Source organism: Neodiprion fabricii, chromosome 7 (genome assembly GCF_021155785.1).
Source record: "Neodiprion fabricii isolate iyNeoFabr1 chromosome 7, iyNeoFabr1.1, whole genome shotgun sequence".
Lineage (NCBI taxonomy): Eukaryota > Metazoa > Arthropoda > Insecta > Hymenoptera > Diprionidae > Neodiprion > Neodiprion fabricii.
This window is the reverse complement of record NC_060245.1, coordinates 11907481-11928029: the sequence shown is the minus strand read 5'-3', so window position 1 is coordinate 11928029 and position 20549 is coordinate 11907481. Positions and strand designations below refer to the sequence as shown.

Below are 20549 nucleotides of genomic sequence, written 5' to 3'. Positions count from 1 at the left end.
ACGCGACTCAAATCCAGCCGAGAATTTCTTTGCCGCCAGCTCGTCCGACGCATAATTTTTTAATTATAAGCGATAGCGTTAGGCCAATCAGAGTGCATCATTTCATCTGGATTTGCCGCCACGGAAATTGCTGTTTTGTTCGTCTGGGTGAATTATTATTATTATTCGTTTACGAATTATATATCGGCACCTCCCCTCTCTCCCTGTTGTACCCCTTCTCGAGCGCTGACCCCGGTATTGTTGCCGCGGCACACGCTGCCGGCCGCACCCACACGGACGCAAACTCATGTGTGTGAAACATAAGCGAATGTCCAGCTACACAATACTACGAAACACACATCTACGGGTGAAAATAAAAATAAATCCCCGAATAAATCATCGGATTTAAGATTTAATGTTATAAAACACTTCCAATCATCGATGTATGCATCAAACTAGAGATTTTAGATGATTGATATGCCGTTAGGGTTCATAATTAGTCATTCAATCAATCTGAATTATGGTTTCCGAACATTTTGTGTGTCTTTGCAACAAAATTTTTTCACTAGTTTGAAATTCATCATTGACATCCGATTTTTCAATAATGCGAGGGAAAAATAACTCGCTGAATTGGCGTGTCAATAGGTTTGTAAATCAATTACGATTTACCTGAGTTAACGCAAAATAACCGAATAAATGAGAATTCACTGAATCACTAAAAATGATAACCGAAATCACGAGAATTATTTGAGATATACCTCTGAGGGCTTGTCGACGTAACGTACACGTCATTTTCAATCAGACTGCCGTTCAAAACAATTTCATATGCCCACAGCTGTGATAGACTCATTATAGCATCTCGCGCAAGGTTGAAGGACCTCATTTTCTGTCTAAAAGACTACCGTCACACAAAAAAATCCGCAAAATTCACTCACCCAAAGTCCTCAAAACTCTGCCTTTGCGACATGAGCGTAAGGTTTATGGGGCATTCGTATGAAGACTCATGTGATTGTCGCAACTCGCCTGACGGCTCGTAGCAACATCTATCACGCTCGTCTACAAATCTTAAATCCGATGATTTATTCGGGGATTTATTTTTATTTTCACCCGTAGATGTGTGTTTCGTAGTATTGTGTAGCTGGACATTCGCTTATGTTTCACACACATGAGTTTGCGTCCGTGTGGGTGCGGCCGGCAGCGTGTGCCGCGGCAACAATACCGGGGTCAGCGCTCGAGAAGGGGTACAACAGGGAGAGAGGGGAGGTGCCGATATATAATTCGTAAACGAATAATAATAATAATTCACCCAGACGAACAAAACAGCAATTTCCGTGGCGGCAAATCCAGATGAAATGATGCACTCTGATTGGCCTAACGCTATCGCTTATAATTAAAATATTATGCGTCGGACGAGCTGGCGGCAAAGAAATTCTCGGCTGGATTTGAGTCGCGTATCACGCAGGCTGGTCCGTGTCCCCCAAATTAGGGACATCCTGGTACCTTCAGTGCGGGCGATCGAGTTTGAATCAGCAAGTACAAGAATGTATTCGAAAAAGGCTATACGCCCAATTGGACGACTGAAATATTCACCGCGAGTGAGGTGAAAGATACCAATCCGCCGACGTACAAACTTGCCGATTATCAAGATCATCCCATCGAGGGGGGCTTCTACGAGGAGGAGCTTGGCAAAGTAAAATACCCCAACGGCTATCTTGTGGAGAAAGTATTACGCAAACGGGGGAATCGGATCTATGTGAAGTGGTTGGGTTTTGATAGTTCGCACAATAGCAGGATAAATAAAACAGCTATGTAACATAATTTGTATGTATTTTCCGAATTACAATAAAAGATTTGAATATACAAATATTTCCACACTTATCTCCTTTGCATGCACATGTGCCGTACTCGACGCCATGAAAATAATAATAATAATAATAATAATCTGCAATTTTTCCATACGATTATTACACATTTTTTTCATTTTCAGAAGACTTTTTTTCATTTTCAGAAAACTTTTTTTCATTTTCAGAAAACTTTTTTTCGTTTTCAGAAAACTTATTTTCATTTCCTGAAAACTTTTTTCACGTGTTAATCAAATGGGAAAAACGTTTTCGGAAAAGTTTTTTTCATTTTCTGAAAACTTTTTTTCGTTTTCTGAAAACTTTTTTTCATTTTCAGAAAACTTATTTTCATTTCCTGAAAACTTTTTTTACGTGTTGATCAAATGGGAAAAAAGTTTTCGGAAAAGTTTTTTTCATTTTCTGAAAACTTTTTTTCGTTTTCTGAAAACTTTTTTTCATTTTCAGAAAACTTTTCACGTTGTGAACGAATAAAAATGAATAATTTCTCAATATATTGATAATGAATCAATAAATAAATAAATGAATAGATAAATAAATAAATGAATAAATAAATAAATAAATGAATAAATAAATAAATGAATAAATAAATAAATAAATAAATGAATAAATAAATAAATAAATGTTAAGTATATGAATTCACATTGTCAAATCCAGTCTAAATCGTTTCCGCATGATGGCGGATCGCCCGAGGTGTCAAGCGTAAATATTCGCAATAATTAAACGTGTACAGTTTTATCCTATAGCTATCATGGGGCTGGGACAAACCCCCAAGGTAGGGTCTCGGTCTGTCCAGGTATCAATATGGAATCTCAAGCTTTTTCACATCATGTAGAGTGGCAGGGAATTTGATGCCTGTACAGTTCAACTCGGAGATAAAGCGGCGATAATGGTTAGTTCTATCGGTGGGGGTGTTGGCCGGGTGGCGGGCTGCAGTGATGGACCAGAGAAGGCATCTTTCATCGTTGTTTTTCACGTTCACCACCGCCCTCTTCCGCTGAATATCCTTGGATAGCTCAACGAATGTCGAAAGCCCCGCAGCGAGAGGCTGGTACCGGTTGATATTTCCGAGATTCGTTACAATTCCCGTTCGGATTCGGTTGGCGAAAGTTCGATCTCCAGCACGCCTGCTTTCATCCCCTCGCGGATGAATTTTTGCAGAGGTGGGTGGTTGGTGATCGCATAGTTTATTTATGGCACATAACCGCATGAAAATTCGAGCTTGTTGAATTCCCCACCAAGATATTTCATTTGCAGACGATTTTGCCTAGCCATGTTGCAAATTTCAGCCAGCTGATTTGAATCTTCTTGCAGGGACCTTGCGATTCTCGGTGGCAAGAAGACGTTGTAATCTTCATCGATCGTCGCCAGAACACGTGCCCCAAATTTCGTTTTGACCAGCCGTAAGTCTGTGATGTTATACGCCGCTCCAATTTCAAGTTCCGACATCTTCTTGGTTGGCGGATTCTCCAGACGGCCGACGTGGCCAACTTTTGTTAGATCCATCGCGTTTCAATCGGTTTCTTGTTTTTCACTAGTAACAGCAGTTCGCAACGCGAATAGACGATGAGACCAGCGTCATCGGAATAGGCCCACGTTTTATATACCCCATCGAGTGGGAAATAAGGAGGTAAACTATTAGCGTAAAAGTTTACGGATCATCATCAACATTCCCAGCCTATCTAATTGCGGTGTCGCCGCTCGGTCGATTAGCACAAAAGAATGTATTCGAAGTATGGTGAAAATATTATTTTCGCTCTGAGGGCGAACACTGCTGCAGTCGTTGAACGTTTTCCGGCGCACAATCATACGTCGGGACGTATCTTATTCCTCGCTTATCTGACGACGCTCGATTCAATTGGCTTCGCGTTCATCGTCATCTGGTTCGATGTCCGAAAAGATCGCGATCACCTCATTTCTCCCATTTTTGAAAATGCCGGATTAATGTTATGTCCTGAACATATACCCTGTGCTGCCTGCGCGGTTGCGCACGAGCTCTCCGGACACATTCAACGAGTCGCCGAAGATCTTGGAACGAAAACTCCGAAGTCGCGTCGCTGAATCCTATAATTATTTCTTCGTCGGTAAACTGGTTATTACGTATCATGATGATTTTAGCGCTTTCGTCTCACAAGAATTATAGAAGGGTAATTTCGCCGGGAAAAGTTGACGCGAGGGATTTTATTAAAAGTGAGAATCGTAACCGGACAAATTGTGGAAAACTATTGGAATTGTGTGCGTCTCTCTGAAATTCAAATTACACCGATTATGAGCAGGAGCACGATATTTACCCGTGAAGTGACAGTGGTCGTGGCACTTTTTCTCCTCAGGGGTAAACGGCTTTTCGCAAATGTGGCAATTCTTTGCGCGCATATGACAATCGTGTTGCACTTGGGTAAGGTAAGAATTTGGGAGAGTGATAGTCAAAGCAAACTATTAGCGCGAGTGAAAGTTTACGGATTGTCGTCAACATTCCCCGACCTATCTAATTGTAGTGAACATTCTCGGCCTATCTAATTGCGATGTCGCCAGCCGGTCGATTAACGTGAAAGAATGTATTCGAAGTATGTGGAAAATATTATTTTTCGCCTTGGGGCAAACTATTAACGCGAAATGTAATTGCGATGCCACCATTCGGTCGATTAACGCAAAAGAATGTATTCGAAGTATGTGGAGAATATTATTTTCGCCTGGGGCAAACTATTGGCGCAAAAGTTTACGGGTAACGGCGAAAATCAAAATGGCTATTCGTCCGGCCAAGAAATAAATCACATTGTCAAACTGTCTGACGATAAAAATCAAAATGGCCGCCCATCCGACTGGGCAAAAATCAAAAAATGGCCAACTGGTGACATCATAGCGAAAATCATATTATCAAACTGTCGGACGATGAAAATCGAAATGTCCGCTGCCTGAATGGCTGCTCGGCAGACGGCAAAATCGGTCGATTATACTGATGACGTCATAGCGAAAATCACATTGTCAAACTGTCTGACGGTAAAAAATAAAAATGGCCGCTCATCCGACTGAGCAAAAATCAAAATGGCAGCTGTGTGAATGGCCGCCCGTCTGACTAAGCAAAAAATCAAAATGGTCGCCATCAAAAAATCATAGTTGCCGTCAAAATGGCCGCCATCAAAAAATAAAAATGGCCGTCATCAAAAAATCAAAATGGCCGTCATCAAAAAATCAAAATGGCCGTCATCAAAAAATCAAAATGGCCACCACCCAAAAAAATCAAAATGGCCACCATAAAAAAAAAAAAAAAGGGGGGGGGGGGGGCAGGGGGGGCAGGGGGGGCATGGGGGGCACGCCGCCATGTTTGGATCTAGAACTCTCATAGCCAATCTACTAACGTCAATGGCAAAAAGACACTAATACCTATTAAGGAGGAGAATAACAAAAAGTTTATTGAAATAAGTGATCTAACTATAACCACAAATGAAGGCAAACTTATCCATATACTGACAGTGCCTTACTTAAAAAAGGAACCTTGGGTAATAATTCAGAATACCCTAGTACCGGTAAGAATAAATCATACTTATGTAACGCTCAACCTAACATTTGTTTTGAAATTGGTACGTAAGAATTTTATAAGAGAAGTCACATTTTCTCAACTGAAACAGATGACCGATTATTTTATTGCTGATTACCGTGATGTGGGACATCGCAACTATACTATAGAACTTTGCGAGAAAATAACCGATCCCAATACACGAGAATGCACCCTAAGTCGTTTTTTCCTCACAGATATTGCTTATATAAGAACGCAGGGATCACAAATAATCTTACCTTCGAAGCCAATTGAGGTAACCATAACATGCTCTTCGATGCAGACTTTCATTATTCAAATCATCAAGCCATCCCTGATAACCACGAATCAGATCTGTGAATTTCAAACTTTGACAATGCGAGTCAAATTAATCGTAGAACATATGACTTCTCAATCAACAGAAATAGACGCAGATACCATTTCCCCGCTAAACAAATTTGTAACAAGCCGGGAAATTGTATTACATCACGTGATTATCTTGGATGCCCTCAAGGATCAATGACATGCCATTTTAGACCTTGATAGTGTCCTCGCGTATAACAAAGCGACCTTTCGAGTCAACAATACATGGGCTAACTTCAAAGGTATAGGGATCCCATCAATAACTGCCATTTCTGGAACGATATCCGTCTTGTCGATTTCACTCTTGCTGTTGAAATTTAATATACCCACCTATATTTCAGCGTCCACCGGATATTGTTGCCAAAGAAATCCTTCTGCTTTAAAAGTAGTAGAACGAAAGAAATTAAAACGCAAGATTGAAGAACAGGCTAAACGTAACGAAAGAGTCCTACGAGAAATCAGAAGCCGCAGAGACGCGCCTATGTCTTCGTCAGGGGATATGATAGAGCTTGAACATTTGTCATGAAACGTAACAGTTCTATATCCTCTCGTAGGAACATGCCGGGGATCATTTGAATGAGTGCGAAATTCATCGTGCAGCATAGCCCGCCTTGCGCGCTTGGCTTCTTTATCAGCAGCAGTGCTCAAATTATGCGATTATATGCACCTTATATGCACTGTCGCTGAGCCCGGCGAGAAGCCGAGTAGCCAGTCTCAATACTGTTTCCCGGCGTAACGCACGCCTAATTCTGCTTATATATAAATTTAATATACCGTTAACGCCTGCACTCACAATTTTTGTTATCCATTATAACGTAATTCTCTATTTTTGAATAAACGTATGAATATATATATTCGTTGCGTAATTTTCGCATGACAGTGGTATGTAGTGAGGGAGGTGTTAGAGAGAGAGAAGCTAGAAATGAAAGTGATAATTGAAGATTATTATAAACAATTAATTTTCAAATATGATTTTTATAATCGTAACCGCGCTGTAAAATTCCAAAAAAAAAAAAAAATACAATCGCATACCTTAATCAATTTTCTAGAAGATAGGTGAGTTTCAAATTAGAGAATCAATGGAGAGTATTTTTTAAATAATAATAATTGAGCTGAGGCACGTGCGCGCGCCGACAATCCCGTTATCCGGCGCGCGGCGTGGATCCATCTTATATATAGCACACATAAAATGTGAATAGTGTTTATTGAAAACCAAAATATTTTATCACCCGTAATAAGAGTTGTTCACCTCCTTATATGTTAGTATTCCTTATGATTGGTTGATATCGTCAAAAAGTAATAAGAAAGTAACAAATTTTGACGTAGGGTACACCTTGATGGTGTGAAATATCGGTAAGTTACAATATGGCTGATGCAGCTTTGATCAATGCTACGCCACAAAACCATTACGCTGAACTAGTGGGGGTAATAAATTTAGTATTGTGGTTATAAATTAGTAATAAAAAAGTAAGAAAATCTCCTGTTCAGTTTCTTTTAGTGTGTTGATTTGGCCGGTGCAGCTACCACGACGTGACCAACTGTATGTCAGACCTTGACCTGGTCATTGGGATTCAAGTTAGAGAGTTGTCTTACAAATATCGCCAGCCTTTACGTGGCGCTAGCAATTTTCCGCGCCGCCACGCTACTACTATGGCTGGTTAGGGCCGGTGAGGGATGTTGCCGCAAGAGTGGTGGGCGGCGGGGGCATGCCAGTGCCGCATAATGCAATCTAAATGGAGCAGTCATAAGCAGACACAGTTCTCTACAAGAATTCATACGAGTGCCAGGGACCTACCCTTGATCATGCGCGGTATGAAATGACTGCCTTTCATTAGAAAAGTGTTACAGCGAGACATCAAATGCGCACCTTAAACTAATGTGAGCTGATCACGTGGCTGCTAGCAGGAAAGATTGCTAAGAGGCTAGGTGCACGAGGCTCGCATCGACATCGCCATGTCAAGAACCATGCTGCAGGTGTGAGGTAGCTGGGTTCTTTTTGGATATTAAATTTTAATGTGGCCTTTTTTCATCAATTACGATTTCCATGCTTATGCCATTTGGCATTACTGTGGCATGTGGGCTAGCCATTTGGAATATTACATATGGACATGATAATTTGATGGAATGAACCGCTATACGACAATCATCTGATATTAGTAAAAGTATCGATGTTCGGCAAACCAAATAATTTCTTCGGAGATTAAGATAAGGGCATGGATTTGAAATATGTGTGTAACTCAAAATTTTGGTGTACTTATTTTACAAGATAAATCAACATCATCACAAACTTCTTACAGCTGTGAGCCTCTTCGTCGACTGCGTCGATCATCGTCAAGGACGAGGGCTGGTGCTTGGGACGCTGTGACTTCGGACGTCAACGCCGTGTCCAGGTTTATTACTTTCTCTTCATCCGCCTCCATGTCGTACGGTAGAACCGACTTGACCGCACGGAATGATGGTCGTCGTGAGGGCACTGATCTTTCTTCAGGTTCCCGCGCACCTGATGTCAAAGTTTTAAAAGCACGTTTAATAAGAGAAGGGCATTTCATAGATAACAAAAAATGTTTCAAAATTTTGCTTTTATCCGACATCGTTCAACTTTCAACTTCCTGGAAAGTATCACCTTCTTATTAAATTTTCGCAACAAAGTTTATAACTAGGTATTACGCTGAACGGTATTAATGGTGAATTTCAAGATATACGAATATTTGAGAAATAAATACTGTTATTGGATTTTTTTCATTCTTATTGAATTATTCAGTGACTTCATTTTCTGTTTTCACTTTTTATCGCCTATGATAACATAAGAAGAGTATTTGTTTCGGTCAAGACTCCCTTTTTATAATTTCAACAAATCTTCACATTATCTAACCTCTAGAGTTTTAAAAACAGGTTCTAAGACAAATGTAAGTCTAGATATTGGTCTGTCGATTTGTCCAACGAACTCCTGCGATGATGTGGAAACAGCGCAATGAAAAAATCTGTCACTTTCAGGATTTTACAACCACAAATGTGTATGAAAAATTGTCATGTACTGTTCGACTTAAACTTACGGTTCTATCGAACATAAATCGAATTTGTATCTTTGACCGACAATCCTGTTTTTAAAAAATGTCATGAATTTGTTATTTTTTTTTTAACATCTTTTCATACTCTTTTTATTTAGTCGCCAAGTTATGTTAGTTTCAGATTTTTCATCAAGCCGTTTTCAAGATTATCGCGAAAGTTTTTTGGACCAATTGATAGACCCTTTTTATGGTAGTAAAAAGTAACGCTAAAAAAATGTTTTCCGACGTGTTTCTCTCAGACCAACGTGAAGTCTGTTTTTCGCTCTACTAGTAATTTGGTAGGCCGTAACTTCGAAACGATCATTTTGAGAGTGAAGTTCTGTTGGATTTTCTTTTGCCTCATTCACCTATCTGGCAGATTTTTTTTTTTCTTTTCATTACGAAGGGAGCTATCGTAAAATCTTTTTATTTTTTAATGAACCAGTACTTGAGCAATTCATAGCTCCCTTTTGAAGCAGTTACACCAGAGAAGCTAGCTTTGACTTAGTTATGCTGTAAACTTCTGGACAATACTAGAAAATAACTATTTACTCTATTCGAGATGTACACCTGGAAGTGAGGTATACATGGACCTTGATTTAACGATTAGTCGCGGGATCGGCTCTACATGACATCTTATCAAATCGAGGTTGCATACGCGCCGCCTATGCTGTATTAAGGTACCGGCTGCATGTGTAACGGTCAGCTGGACGGCCTACCCAAAAGCCACCAGCTGAGCCGTACATATAAGCGGTACGACGACTAACAATTCAGCAGGCATAGCCATGCTCGCAGCACACAGACGAGGAATTGTCAGACTGACCACAGCGGCGCGATATGGCGGACGAACCACAAGGAGTGTAAATAGAGGTGCGCAGGAGACCTAAGATGTGAAGTTGGCAACCCGCGGAACGGTAAGGTATTTGTTTTTTGTTTTTATCGATTGTAGTCGGTGTGTACCGTCTTGTACCATCTCAAATTTCGTCTGTACTTGAAGGGAGAAAAAAATATGGGGGAAGAAAAATTGGTCCGCAACTCTTGTTAAAATATAGAATTTGCGTTGATGCCATTGTGAAGAGAATCGTCTGCACTCGTTTTTACCGATGTTATTTTGAGAAAAAAAATTTTTTTTTTTATTTTTTTTTCTTGTTTTTACTAATATGTGTCGAAGGGTATATCATTTGTACCTGCTTGTACCACTAAGATATCGTTTGTACCCGCTTGTACGAACAAGTAATCATTTGTACTAGCTTGTACCGACGATTATATCGTTTGTACGTGCTTGTATCACCGATAAATCCTTTGTACCCATTTGTACCGACGAGTAATCGTTTGTACTAGCTTATACCAACGATGATATAGATTGTACCTGTTTGTAACAGCGATAAATCGTTTTTGCATGTTTGTACCAACGAGTAATCGTTTGTACTAGTAGTCTACTCAACAGGCACCTTTCTTTTCGTGAATATTTCGTAAACTGTTGCACATGTAGCAAATGTAAAAAGAGATTCTTAAAGAGCAGGAAATTTCCAACAAAAAGTCCCCGAAACTCTACCACCAATATTTATAATTTCAATCTAGATATGAAGATAGGGCTAAAACGGGTGACGTGACGACCGTGCTCTTGGCACGATTCGCTGATATTCACAACAAGATTTTTTTAACCCATTAAATATGAATATTAAGGAAAAAAAAAGTTCATGTACCATTTAGAAACACAAATGAACGATAATCTGTAGAAAAAAAAATTTGCAATTTTTCGATTAATCATGCTCTTGTTAATCAAGTCATTTTCACAACTTGTAAATCAACACAAAAAACTCTCGGTTTAAAACTAAAAATGCGAAAATTTTTACAACTTCGGGAATCCATTCTTCAAAGGGTTTAAAAGAAATTCCGTGTTATAAATAATCTATTATAAACAACTGAACATCCGTGCTACATTTTTTTTCGAGAATAAAGAAAAAAAATCAACACAACCATTCTGACTTTTTGATGAAAATATTTTTTTCCTATTTACCACATAATTTCAAATATTCTCATGTCTACGAAGTTGCCATTTTTTTGGGTTATTTATCACTCACAATCGTTTTTATACACTATCAAGTAGTAAATAAAGTAAGCTTTGAGTCGAAGCTCCAACTTGATTATTTATTGACTTATTTTCATTTATTTATAAAAAAATATGCAAACATTTCTTTCCGATTTTCAAATCAAAATGCTTATAACCTATTGCAAATACGGCAATGACATCTGCATTTATTTATTTGAAAAGATTGTTAACATTTTTTCCCACGTTTGAAATTGAAATATCTCAGAAACTATTAAAAATACAAGGACATCGGCATTTATTTATAAAGAAGCATGGAAAAATTTTTGTAACAAAAGATACAATTCAATGGATAGGAGCTGAAATCAAAAGGTTACTGCTGGTAGCGCTATATTGATTTTTGATGAATCTCTAAAGAATGAATTCCAGACGTTTGAACAATTTTCAGGTTTTTAGTGTGAAAATTATAGGGGTTTTAATGTTGATCCACCAATTGTAAGAATGACTTGAGTAACAAAAGCATGATTAATTGAAAAATTGTGAAAGAATTTTTTTTTCCACATATCATTGTTCATTCATGTATCTTAAATGGTACCTGAACTTTTGGTTCCTTAATATTCATACTAGCTGTAAAACTCTCACTCGCTATGGCTTGCTCGGGGTCGGATGCCTAGCGTACCTGGATTTTGTGCTCGTGCGTTCGCTTCACTTGCTTACTCGTTATCAGTGTTTTACCAGATGTTATGAGATCAATGAGATACCTCACGCCATCACTGCTCACTGCACTGAGCAGGAACTACGGAGCACTCGTCCTGGAGGTCGAAATTTACCATGTAAAGGACTTGAAATACAGGAACTACGGAGCGCTGGTCCTGGAGGTCGAAATTCACCAGGTGAAGGACCTGAGGCGCAGAAACTACAGTGCGCTTCTCCGGAAGTTCAACATTCACCATGTAGACGATCTGTAACGCAGAAACTATGGTGCGCTTCTCATGGAAGTTCATTCACCAGAAAGTGAATGGTACTAACAAGGACATTCACCAGAAGGTGAATGGTACTAACAAGGACATTCACCAGAACTACGGAGTGCGAGACTTGGAGGTCGAGATCCACCAGGTGGGGGACCTGGACAGCCAGAACTACGGAAAATTATTCCCGAAAGTCTAAAGTCAAGGACCTGGAGTGCAGAAAATACGGAGCGCTTGTCCTAGAAGTCACGTTTCACCAGGTAGTGGACGTGGCACGCAGAAAATACGGAGCGCCTGTCCTGGAAGTTGAGTTATACCAGGTAGCGAACCTGGAGCGCAGGAACTATGGAGCGCTTGTCCTGGAAGTCGTGTTTCACCAGGTAGCGGAGCGCACGAGGATCCACGAGGTGGACCTGGTACTCGAAATCTGCGGAGCGCGATTCTCATACGTCTTCTCTACTCCACGGTTGTTTCCGGACCAAGGAATTCGACTAGCTTATTTTCGTCGACGACGATTACGATAGATCGATGACGTCATGGGAGAAAAATTTTCGGTGACGTCACTTTCCGAACATCCGAACATCCAAAATTGTGTTTCGAACTTTAATACTATGCATGATGTATGATGTATGATGTGATTTGTTGGGTTGAAAAGAATTTTGTTGTCAATACGAGCGAATCGTGCCGTGCGCATGGTTGTCACATCGCCCGTTTTCAGCCCTGTCTTCACCTCCAAATTCAAATTATAAATATTAGTGGTAAAGTTTTGGGAGTGCGGAGTTTTTTGTTGGAAATTTCCTGCTCTTTGAGAATATTTTTTTTACATTTGCTATATGTGTGTTACGGGGTGAGTGATAGTGATCACGATGAGCGGCTATCGATGACCGCATCCACATCCAGCCGTGATGTTATTACTGCCTATTTCCGGTTCTACACACGTCGACTACAGAAGACTACGAAGAATCAGAGGAAACGAGAGAAAGTTATATTGAGGATATGAATGTTGCGCGTACAATTCATTTATTTTCAAAGATATGGAGAGTGTAACGAGAAGACGAGAGGGAGGAATGGGGGAGAGAGATGAATATAATGGTGTCTGAATGAGTGAAGACTTGAGAGTTAGTATATGGGGAGAAGCATGCGAAGGACTGGCTGGCTGCAGTGCAGGGGCAGAGGGAGCATTCTGCTGACGCGTTATGGAAACTGAGACAGTGAAGTGATAAGAAATGAATACAGGGTATAAGGTAGAAGTAGTAGTGTGGGAAAAAAATCTAAGGTGTGGAGGACGTACATGTGCAATAGTTTTCGAGATATTCGCGAAAAACAAAATCTTTTTTTTTTCCCAAATTTATTTATGTTTTGCATTTTGTTGTTCCCCATCTTGAATTTTCTTGTGAAGTTCGAACACGCGATTTCGAATCGAATGACGGTTCAAACATATGCTTAGGAGAATTGTAACGCAAAATCGTAAAAAACGGTGCTTGTTGACTAGACCACTAGTACAAACGATTATTCGTTGGTACAAACAGGTACAAACGATTTCTCGATGGTACAAACTGTTTAGAGAGATGGCAAAAAGATATGGATCATCGACATAGTATCCGCGAGCTAGTGATTGCGGACGAGTGTAAATGAAACGAAAATGATGTTGAGATGGAGAGAGATAATGATTTCCGATAAACGAGACTTTTATTGATTTCGATGCGGCGATACAGACCGTATCGCAAGAGAACGTTACACAGACTGATGGCTTACAGAGCGAGAGAACACATAGATTACACACATACATGATTTCGAGACAGTAGACAATACATGAGATACAGCTGATAGGTTTTGAGTCGCGACACGGGCGAACGGCGAGATTTGACGCAGAGACGGCAAGTAAACATTGCACGCAAGTGTGGGTCCATGCGTGAGGACGGTTTTGAGTGTCGCGAGACACACATTTAACTAATTCGATACCTTGCAGAAACATATAGGTACGGGTATTTTTAAGAGAATCGTAACGGAAAATCGTAAAAAACAGTGCTTGTTGACTAGACTATCGTACCAGAGTGCCGCACGAATTGGGGTATATTCAGGGTAGCTCGGCCCTGTTCGGCCTCGCTTAGCGGGTTTGGGGTTCATTGCGACGTGCATATGAGTCAATCCACGTCAAACCGAACGAAATCGGCCAAAAATTTTCATCGATCTTTTCGGTTGTTGTGAATTTTTTCTTAAGAGATTCTATCGGTGAAATAAATTCATCAAACAATTTCAATTTCTTTGACCTTCAATATTTCAAAAGTTATTCCAGGTTAAAAATTGCTCAAAATGCCAAAAACCGCCACGCACTCTCCTTCAACTCTTCATATCTCAGGTTCTATTTTTCTGACTAACTCGTTCATGGGTTCATTCGAAACAGCTGGAATTGTGCTTCCATTTCATGCTACTATAAATCTTATAATAACAACAATTGAAGATTATTACAAGCAATTAATTTTCAAACACGATTTTCCTAATCGAAACCCCGCTGTAAAATTCTCAAAAAAATACAAGGGTTTTCCTTGACCAATTCCCTATGAGATAGGTGAGTTCCAAATTAGAGAATTACTGGAGAGTATTTTTTGAATGTTAATGATCGAGCAGAGGCGCGCGCGTGCGCCGACAATCGAGTTATCTGGCAAGCGGCGTGGATCAATCTTATACCAATCACACATGAAATGGAAATAATGTTTATTGAGAACCAACAGATTCCGCTGGTTTGAATTGTTTTTTGAACTCTTCGTATTATATTACTACATGATATGAATTCTTAATACTATATCAAATTTACATCTAAAATACTATTGATTTTAAATTTATATAAATTCATATGAATTATATAATTTCGATAGTATTTGAGAGGTAAGTTTGAACCCATGAATGAGTTGATCAGACAAATAAAACCTGAGATATGAAGATTTGAAGCAGTACGGGTTTGGTGGTTTTTGGTATTTTGGGCAATTTACAACCTGAAATAACTTTTGAAATAATAAAGGTTAAAAGAAATTAAAAGAATCATTGTATGATTTTATTTCACCCACAGAATCCGTTAAAAAGTTCACCACAATCGAAAAAATCGATGAAAATTTGTAGTCAATTTCGTTCGGTTTGACGTGGAGTGATTCATATGCCGGTGCAACGTAACAGTTCTAGATGCTTGACCGTCTCTCCGTCTATGCCTTACACCCTTGAACGAAAGCGAACGAAATTCTCATCACAGATGAGTAGGGAGATCTCCAACGCTGGGCTTTTCACGATACCAGCTAGGTTGGAGCGTCGACGTGACACCTAGGCGGCCACGCACCGAAGGTGGCCCATTTCCGACCTGACACCTAGGCGGCCATGCACCAAAGGTGGCCCGCAATCGTGTATATATTAGACTGGGCCAAAAAAATTGACTATTTTTTTTTTTTGAAAAATATATTGAGAATATCATTCAGTATGGCAAAAAAAAAATTTCATGAAATTTTAAGCCCTTAATATTAACTTTAAGAGGTCTATCATCGCTATTTTTGATTTTTAGTAATAATTTGATGTTTTACATCAGAACTGTCGAAATATTGAAGTGAAAAAATTGATGTTCACTTATCCCTTTATAAAATTAAATTCCCTACAAAAAAGGTCTGATTATAGATTTTTGTCAGACAAGCCGTTTCCGAGTAATTAAGCTTAATAAATTGATATAATTTCTCGATTAATTCTCGAGATTTATTATATATATTGTACATTTATTGTTCATCTAAATAAATGTGGTTTCCTCCTCCTCAAAAAACAAAAAAAAAAACATGAGGATGGAGTGATGCGGGACACGGGTTCGATCGCAGTTCACTCTTTATTTTTTTTTTTTTTAATTCAATCCTGGCTTTTTTTTGTACTTTCGGAGAGAAAAAACAAATGAAAGAAAGAAAATTTCGAGTACTCCGTAAACCCTCAAAATTTTGAGTAAACTGCAAAAAACCATAAAAATCGCCAAAAATTAGCAGTTTTGGTAAGAAAAAAATTTGTGGAACTGTAGACCAAGTATGATTTTTATGCATTTTGGTCCGCTAAACCCAAATCTGAAGTTCATTCAACCATAAGCCTTTTAAAGTTTAATTGGGCCGGTGTTATTAAAAAACAATACATTTGTTTTTAGTAACCTCTATTTTCCATTACCGTCAAAACTTTTCCTTATTAAAAAAAAAACATGCCCATCTTATATCAGTCTTGACAAACATTTCTTAAGAATTTTGAGAGATGCGAGATCGGAACGACAAAATTATTTCAGTAGCAACGATGTATGGACCCTTCTCCTTTTCTGATATTGGCCGCCAGTTAAGAGGCTTCACAGTGTTCAGTTTAGTGCCAGCAGCTCTCGAGGTATCAAGATGGTAAGTGAATTACATAATTATTTTACATGTATGGAAAAACCGGCAGGTTTGACACTCGTCTATTTACTTTAAAAAAGAAGGACCTGTAGTCGTATTTTATACTTTATTTAATTTTCCTTGAATTGTCAAACGTTTTTATTTTTGATTGTATAGGAAGAAGATGTGTGGGGAATTCCATTCTAGTGCCCAAGAATATAGTACACATTTTCGATCATTTTTTCTATTTTTTTTGGGAAAACATTTTCCTCAATTTCAAAATTTCCTTAATTTTTTGGTATTGAAATCGATTCTTAACAATTTTGCACACAGGTGGGATTTCTTTAATTATTTTTTCCCTAATCCTGAGGTTATTTCCTATCTGAGACCACTGTCGATATGCGAGATTCCGGAAATCATAAAATTACCTTTTTTTCTAGTTGAAAAGAAAATCACATAAGGCCACTAAGAGCTCGAAATGAAAATCTGAAAAAATTAGAGATAGTTTTTTATATTCGAAGCCATTAACGTAAAAAAAACCGTTTAACGACCATCCTAATAGATATACATTGTATATGGAGCATTCCACGTCAAATTTGCAACCCATGTACCTCGCCCTCCTCGATTTTGATAATTGCTTAGTATGATGTTGAAACCACGGTTTCAATCGACTTTAAACAGTGTCGGAATTTTTTGCAGATTTCTTTAGCCACCACTGAAAGAGAAAAAAAACTGAAAAACCAATTCCGAAAACGCTTCTTTTAAAATTCTGAAAAAATTCACACTGATTTTATAATTAAAAATATGATTGTTAAGCATGACACGATAATGGGATCTCTATAATAATTTTGTTGCCATCTTCCATTTTGCATTCAGCTGCACAAAACTCACCAACTGATGTCACTGTCGAACTTGCCAATTCCGCCTGCCTTAGAGTCATTTCAGTGTTTGGAGTAATGATATTGGTAGTGTCGTGCATATTCTGATAAATGGCAACTCTTCCAGCTCGAACGTTTGATAGCTCGAATTGTATCATGCAACTGAAATTTGGTATACTGATCGACTATTCATTGGCTAACCAGGTTTCATTCAAAAGTAAAACATTCGATTATAGCATAATTGGATCAATGAGATCAATGAAATGAGCACGGAGACTTTGACAGTTGAAAGTATATATTGCCAACCCTCTCCTTTGATTGATAAAATCTAACAGATCATTGGTGATAGTTTGTCAGAGATCAAGCGAGAGTCTTCGGAATTCTTCTTGAAGACTATTTATAGCTGTGGATGCTCTTCGGCCACGATAGAAAGTTTTATCATTGTTTTTTGTTGTACTGTAAAAACCTCGAAGACTAGTCACCGGCGTCAATGCAACATACACTAACGACAGTTGATGTTTTCTATCATATTCATAAACAATTTCAGGGTATGTACTTCTCTGAGATTTATGAATCGTAGTTGCGCAAGCGCAAACCAAGGTTAGGTGCGATCGTTTAACATTTATCGTTTTGTTGTTATTAAATGGAGTAGTTGCAGATCTTCTTCCTATCGGTACAGCAGTTGTACTAATTTGATGAGAAGCTACATGTCCAGCGACTTTTTTCTTTATATTTTGACCAATTTTTGGTAAGTCTGGGAAATCAAGCCATACAACATTCAGATCTCCTTCATCATTAAATTCAAGATGAACTAATTTTTCAACAGCTCCATTTGCTAAGCCATCTGACACATCGATGTTTGTTGTAATCATATAAAAAATATTCAGCACAAATACGGTTGCATAAGGTAACCCTCCAGTATCAATGAGCGACATTTTATATAATTTTTGACGTACAAAAGCTGTTCAACCAACAATTACGTCTTTAGCAATTGAAGTAGTTTTATTTTGAACAGCACTTAAAATTTGGTTATTATATCTTGTGACAGCCTCTTTTGATATTATTGAATAATCTGATTCCATGTGGACATTCTACTTCAGCCTCTTGAGTTGTTACAAATCGCGATTCCAATAAAATTAATTCGCGATCGTCGAGTTGTTGACCATTCCGAATATTTGTCAATATTGAATAAAACTCTTGGTTTGCCTGCCGCATAACTTGATCTAATTCATAAAATTTGATTCCACGCCATGAAATAGGTCCAAGAATTTTCTGCTTCTGCTGTTTGTAAATTGGAGTAGCTCGTAGTGGTGGAAACTGGCGTAGATCTCCAATCAAAATAACATCTAAACCACCGAAATTAGTTTTGAAATTTCCAGTAATCTGCTTCAATCTAGAGTCAATCTGAAGAAGTAATTCAGCACCAATCATACTTATTTCATCAATGATTAACACTTTGACGTATTTGAATAATCCTCTATATTGATGTGCTACTTCAGTGCTTAGTGGAAGTCATCTCGACAAAGATATTTTTAGGGCAGTATGTACGGTAGTTCCGTCAATGGCAACAACAGCTTTGTCTGTTGAAGCACAGGCGATGTACGAGTTACAGCATCCATCATTCTCATTATATCGATTATAAATTTCCATGATAAGTTTTATGATGAAAGTCTTACCACATCCAGCTGGACCCGTAAAAAATATTTGAAATGGACTATTGCTTGGAGTTAATAGATTTGAAATGACATGTAGGAAGAGCTCTCTTTGCTTATCATTTGCCATTCTCATCAATTCGTAAAACTCCATATTAGGCATTAAATTTTCTGGTTTTTTAGCAATAGGTCCAAGTTTATCAAGTACAGATAGATGAAGATCACTATTCATATCGGAAAGAGGATTGTTATACAAATTTTGAAATGGATTTGGTTCAGATGCGATGTTAGCAACATCTTGTACTTCAGTTTCATCATTGAAACCATCTTCTCGGCATAAATTTCGACAAATTTCAATTACTTTCTGGATATCCAAATTAGATTCAAATTCTTTTCGATTATTTGAAATTTCATTTTCATTCCTATTATATATATCGATGAATTTAATTTCATTGAGTATTTCCGCATCTTCATTTCGGAAAGGAATATGTAACGTAACCATTTCACGTTTGTATTCTGTCCCATACCAAAATTTCGGTATCGAATAACACGTGGCACTTTTTGTGTAAGTACCATCTGCCTTAATGGTGTAATTAGCAACAAATTGGGCAAGAGTAATATTTTCCAAATCTTCGGGTCGGCGTTCACATTTGTCAAACTAATTTTCTTTCCAATTATCAGTTGAATCTTGTCCTACGCCTATCGCGTCTAAATCTTTTTGTGTTTTTCTTATACGTTGACGATCACATGGCCACATTGTCCCGTCTCCTCGCGACGTTGGTACGATACCTGACGAGGGTGTAAGTCTCGTCACCCCTTTGGTCGAGAAAAGGGGATGCCACGCCAAACGGGAACCCGCGCGCCAACTTAATATTGCGCGGTGCTTTATTTTGAAAAACTTGACGCTTTATTCACGTGTATGGTTGTTACACCGATGTTTAGAAGGATGAAGAAGTTAATAAGTCAAATAGTCGATGTGACGTTAAAGAAGTTACTAAGTCAAATCTTGGATGTGATGTTACTCGTTCTGTGGTTGTTGCTAGACTGACTTCCGTGATTGACAATTTCGAGATCCTTAGAGAAGAAGGCGTTGACGCTCACTTCATGATTCGAATAGTATGAGACCGATGATTGGTCAAGCGGACCGGAAACCCCAAGAAGGAAGTCCAGAGATCACCAATCACGGAAGAGTGGTAATTTAAATTGCCAGATGGCAAATCTGGCGAACATGCCAAGAACATAAAAAATGTGCGTAGATGCACTCTATAATAAAACTATATTGCTGACAGCTGGCACGCAGACCAAAAAGTGAAAGTTGTTGGATAGAGGGTGCCAGCTCATCAGACGAAGGTTTTATGGCCTTCGTTTATGGCGGTCAGGTACGAAAGCATGTTTCGCATCTGATCGTCCATCGGGTGAACATTTGGATATAAACAGAAATCATTGAAAGACCTTACAAACTATATTATGCTAACTATAGTCTATTTAGCCTAAATGCTGCTTGGTACGCAACACACATAGTGGGAATAGTGGTGACAACAGTAGAACGCTTTGACATCGGTTCTCGCAAGAGATACCAAGCCGCCTCTTGACTTGTTATCTCAACACTATTGAGCATATTTACACCTATTTTCCTTGTAATTTCAACGACATCAAACTCTGGATGTTCATTCATAGTGTCAATAATCAATCGCTGAAGATGACCAATGCCTCTGTTAGTTTTATTGACATACTCTACGACATAACTAGCATATGAATATTCTTCAGTAATGGATTGGATATCCATATTGGATTCAACAATGTTAAATATAAAGGGGTTAAACGGATTATGCCATTTTTCACATGGTTGAC

General features: G+C 38.6%; 1 protein-coding gene across 1 annotated transcript in view; it reads right to left on the bottom strand.

Moving 5' to 3' along the window:
• Positions 1–20549, bottom strand: part of LOC124186843 (regulating synaptic membrane exocytosis protein 1) — a 1552625-nt gene that overhangs the window by 595695 nt on the left and 936381 nt on the right. Inside the window, exon 9 of the mRNA XM_046578894.1 lies at positions 8029–8233. Within this exon, the coding sequence (XP_046434850.1) occupies positions 8029–8233 (205 nt within the window). The remainder of the gene's footprint in view (positions 1–8028; positions 8234–20549) is intronic.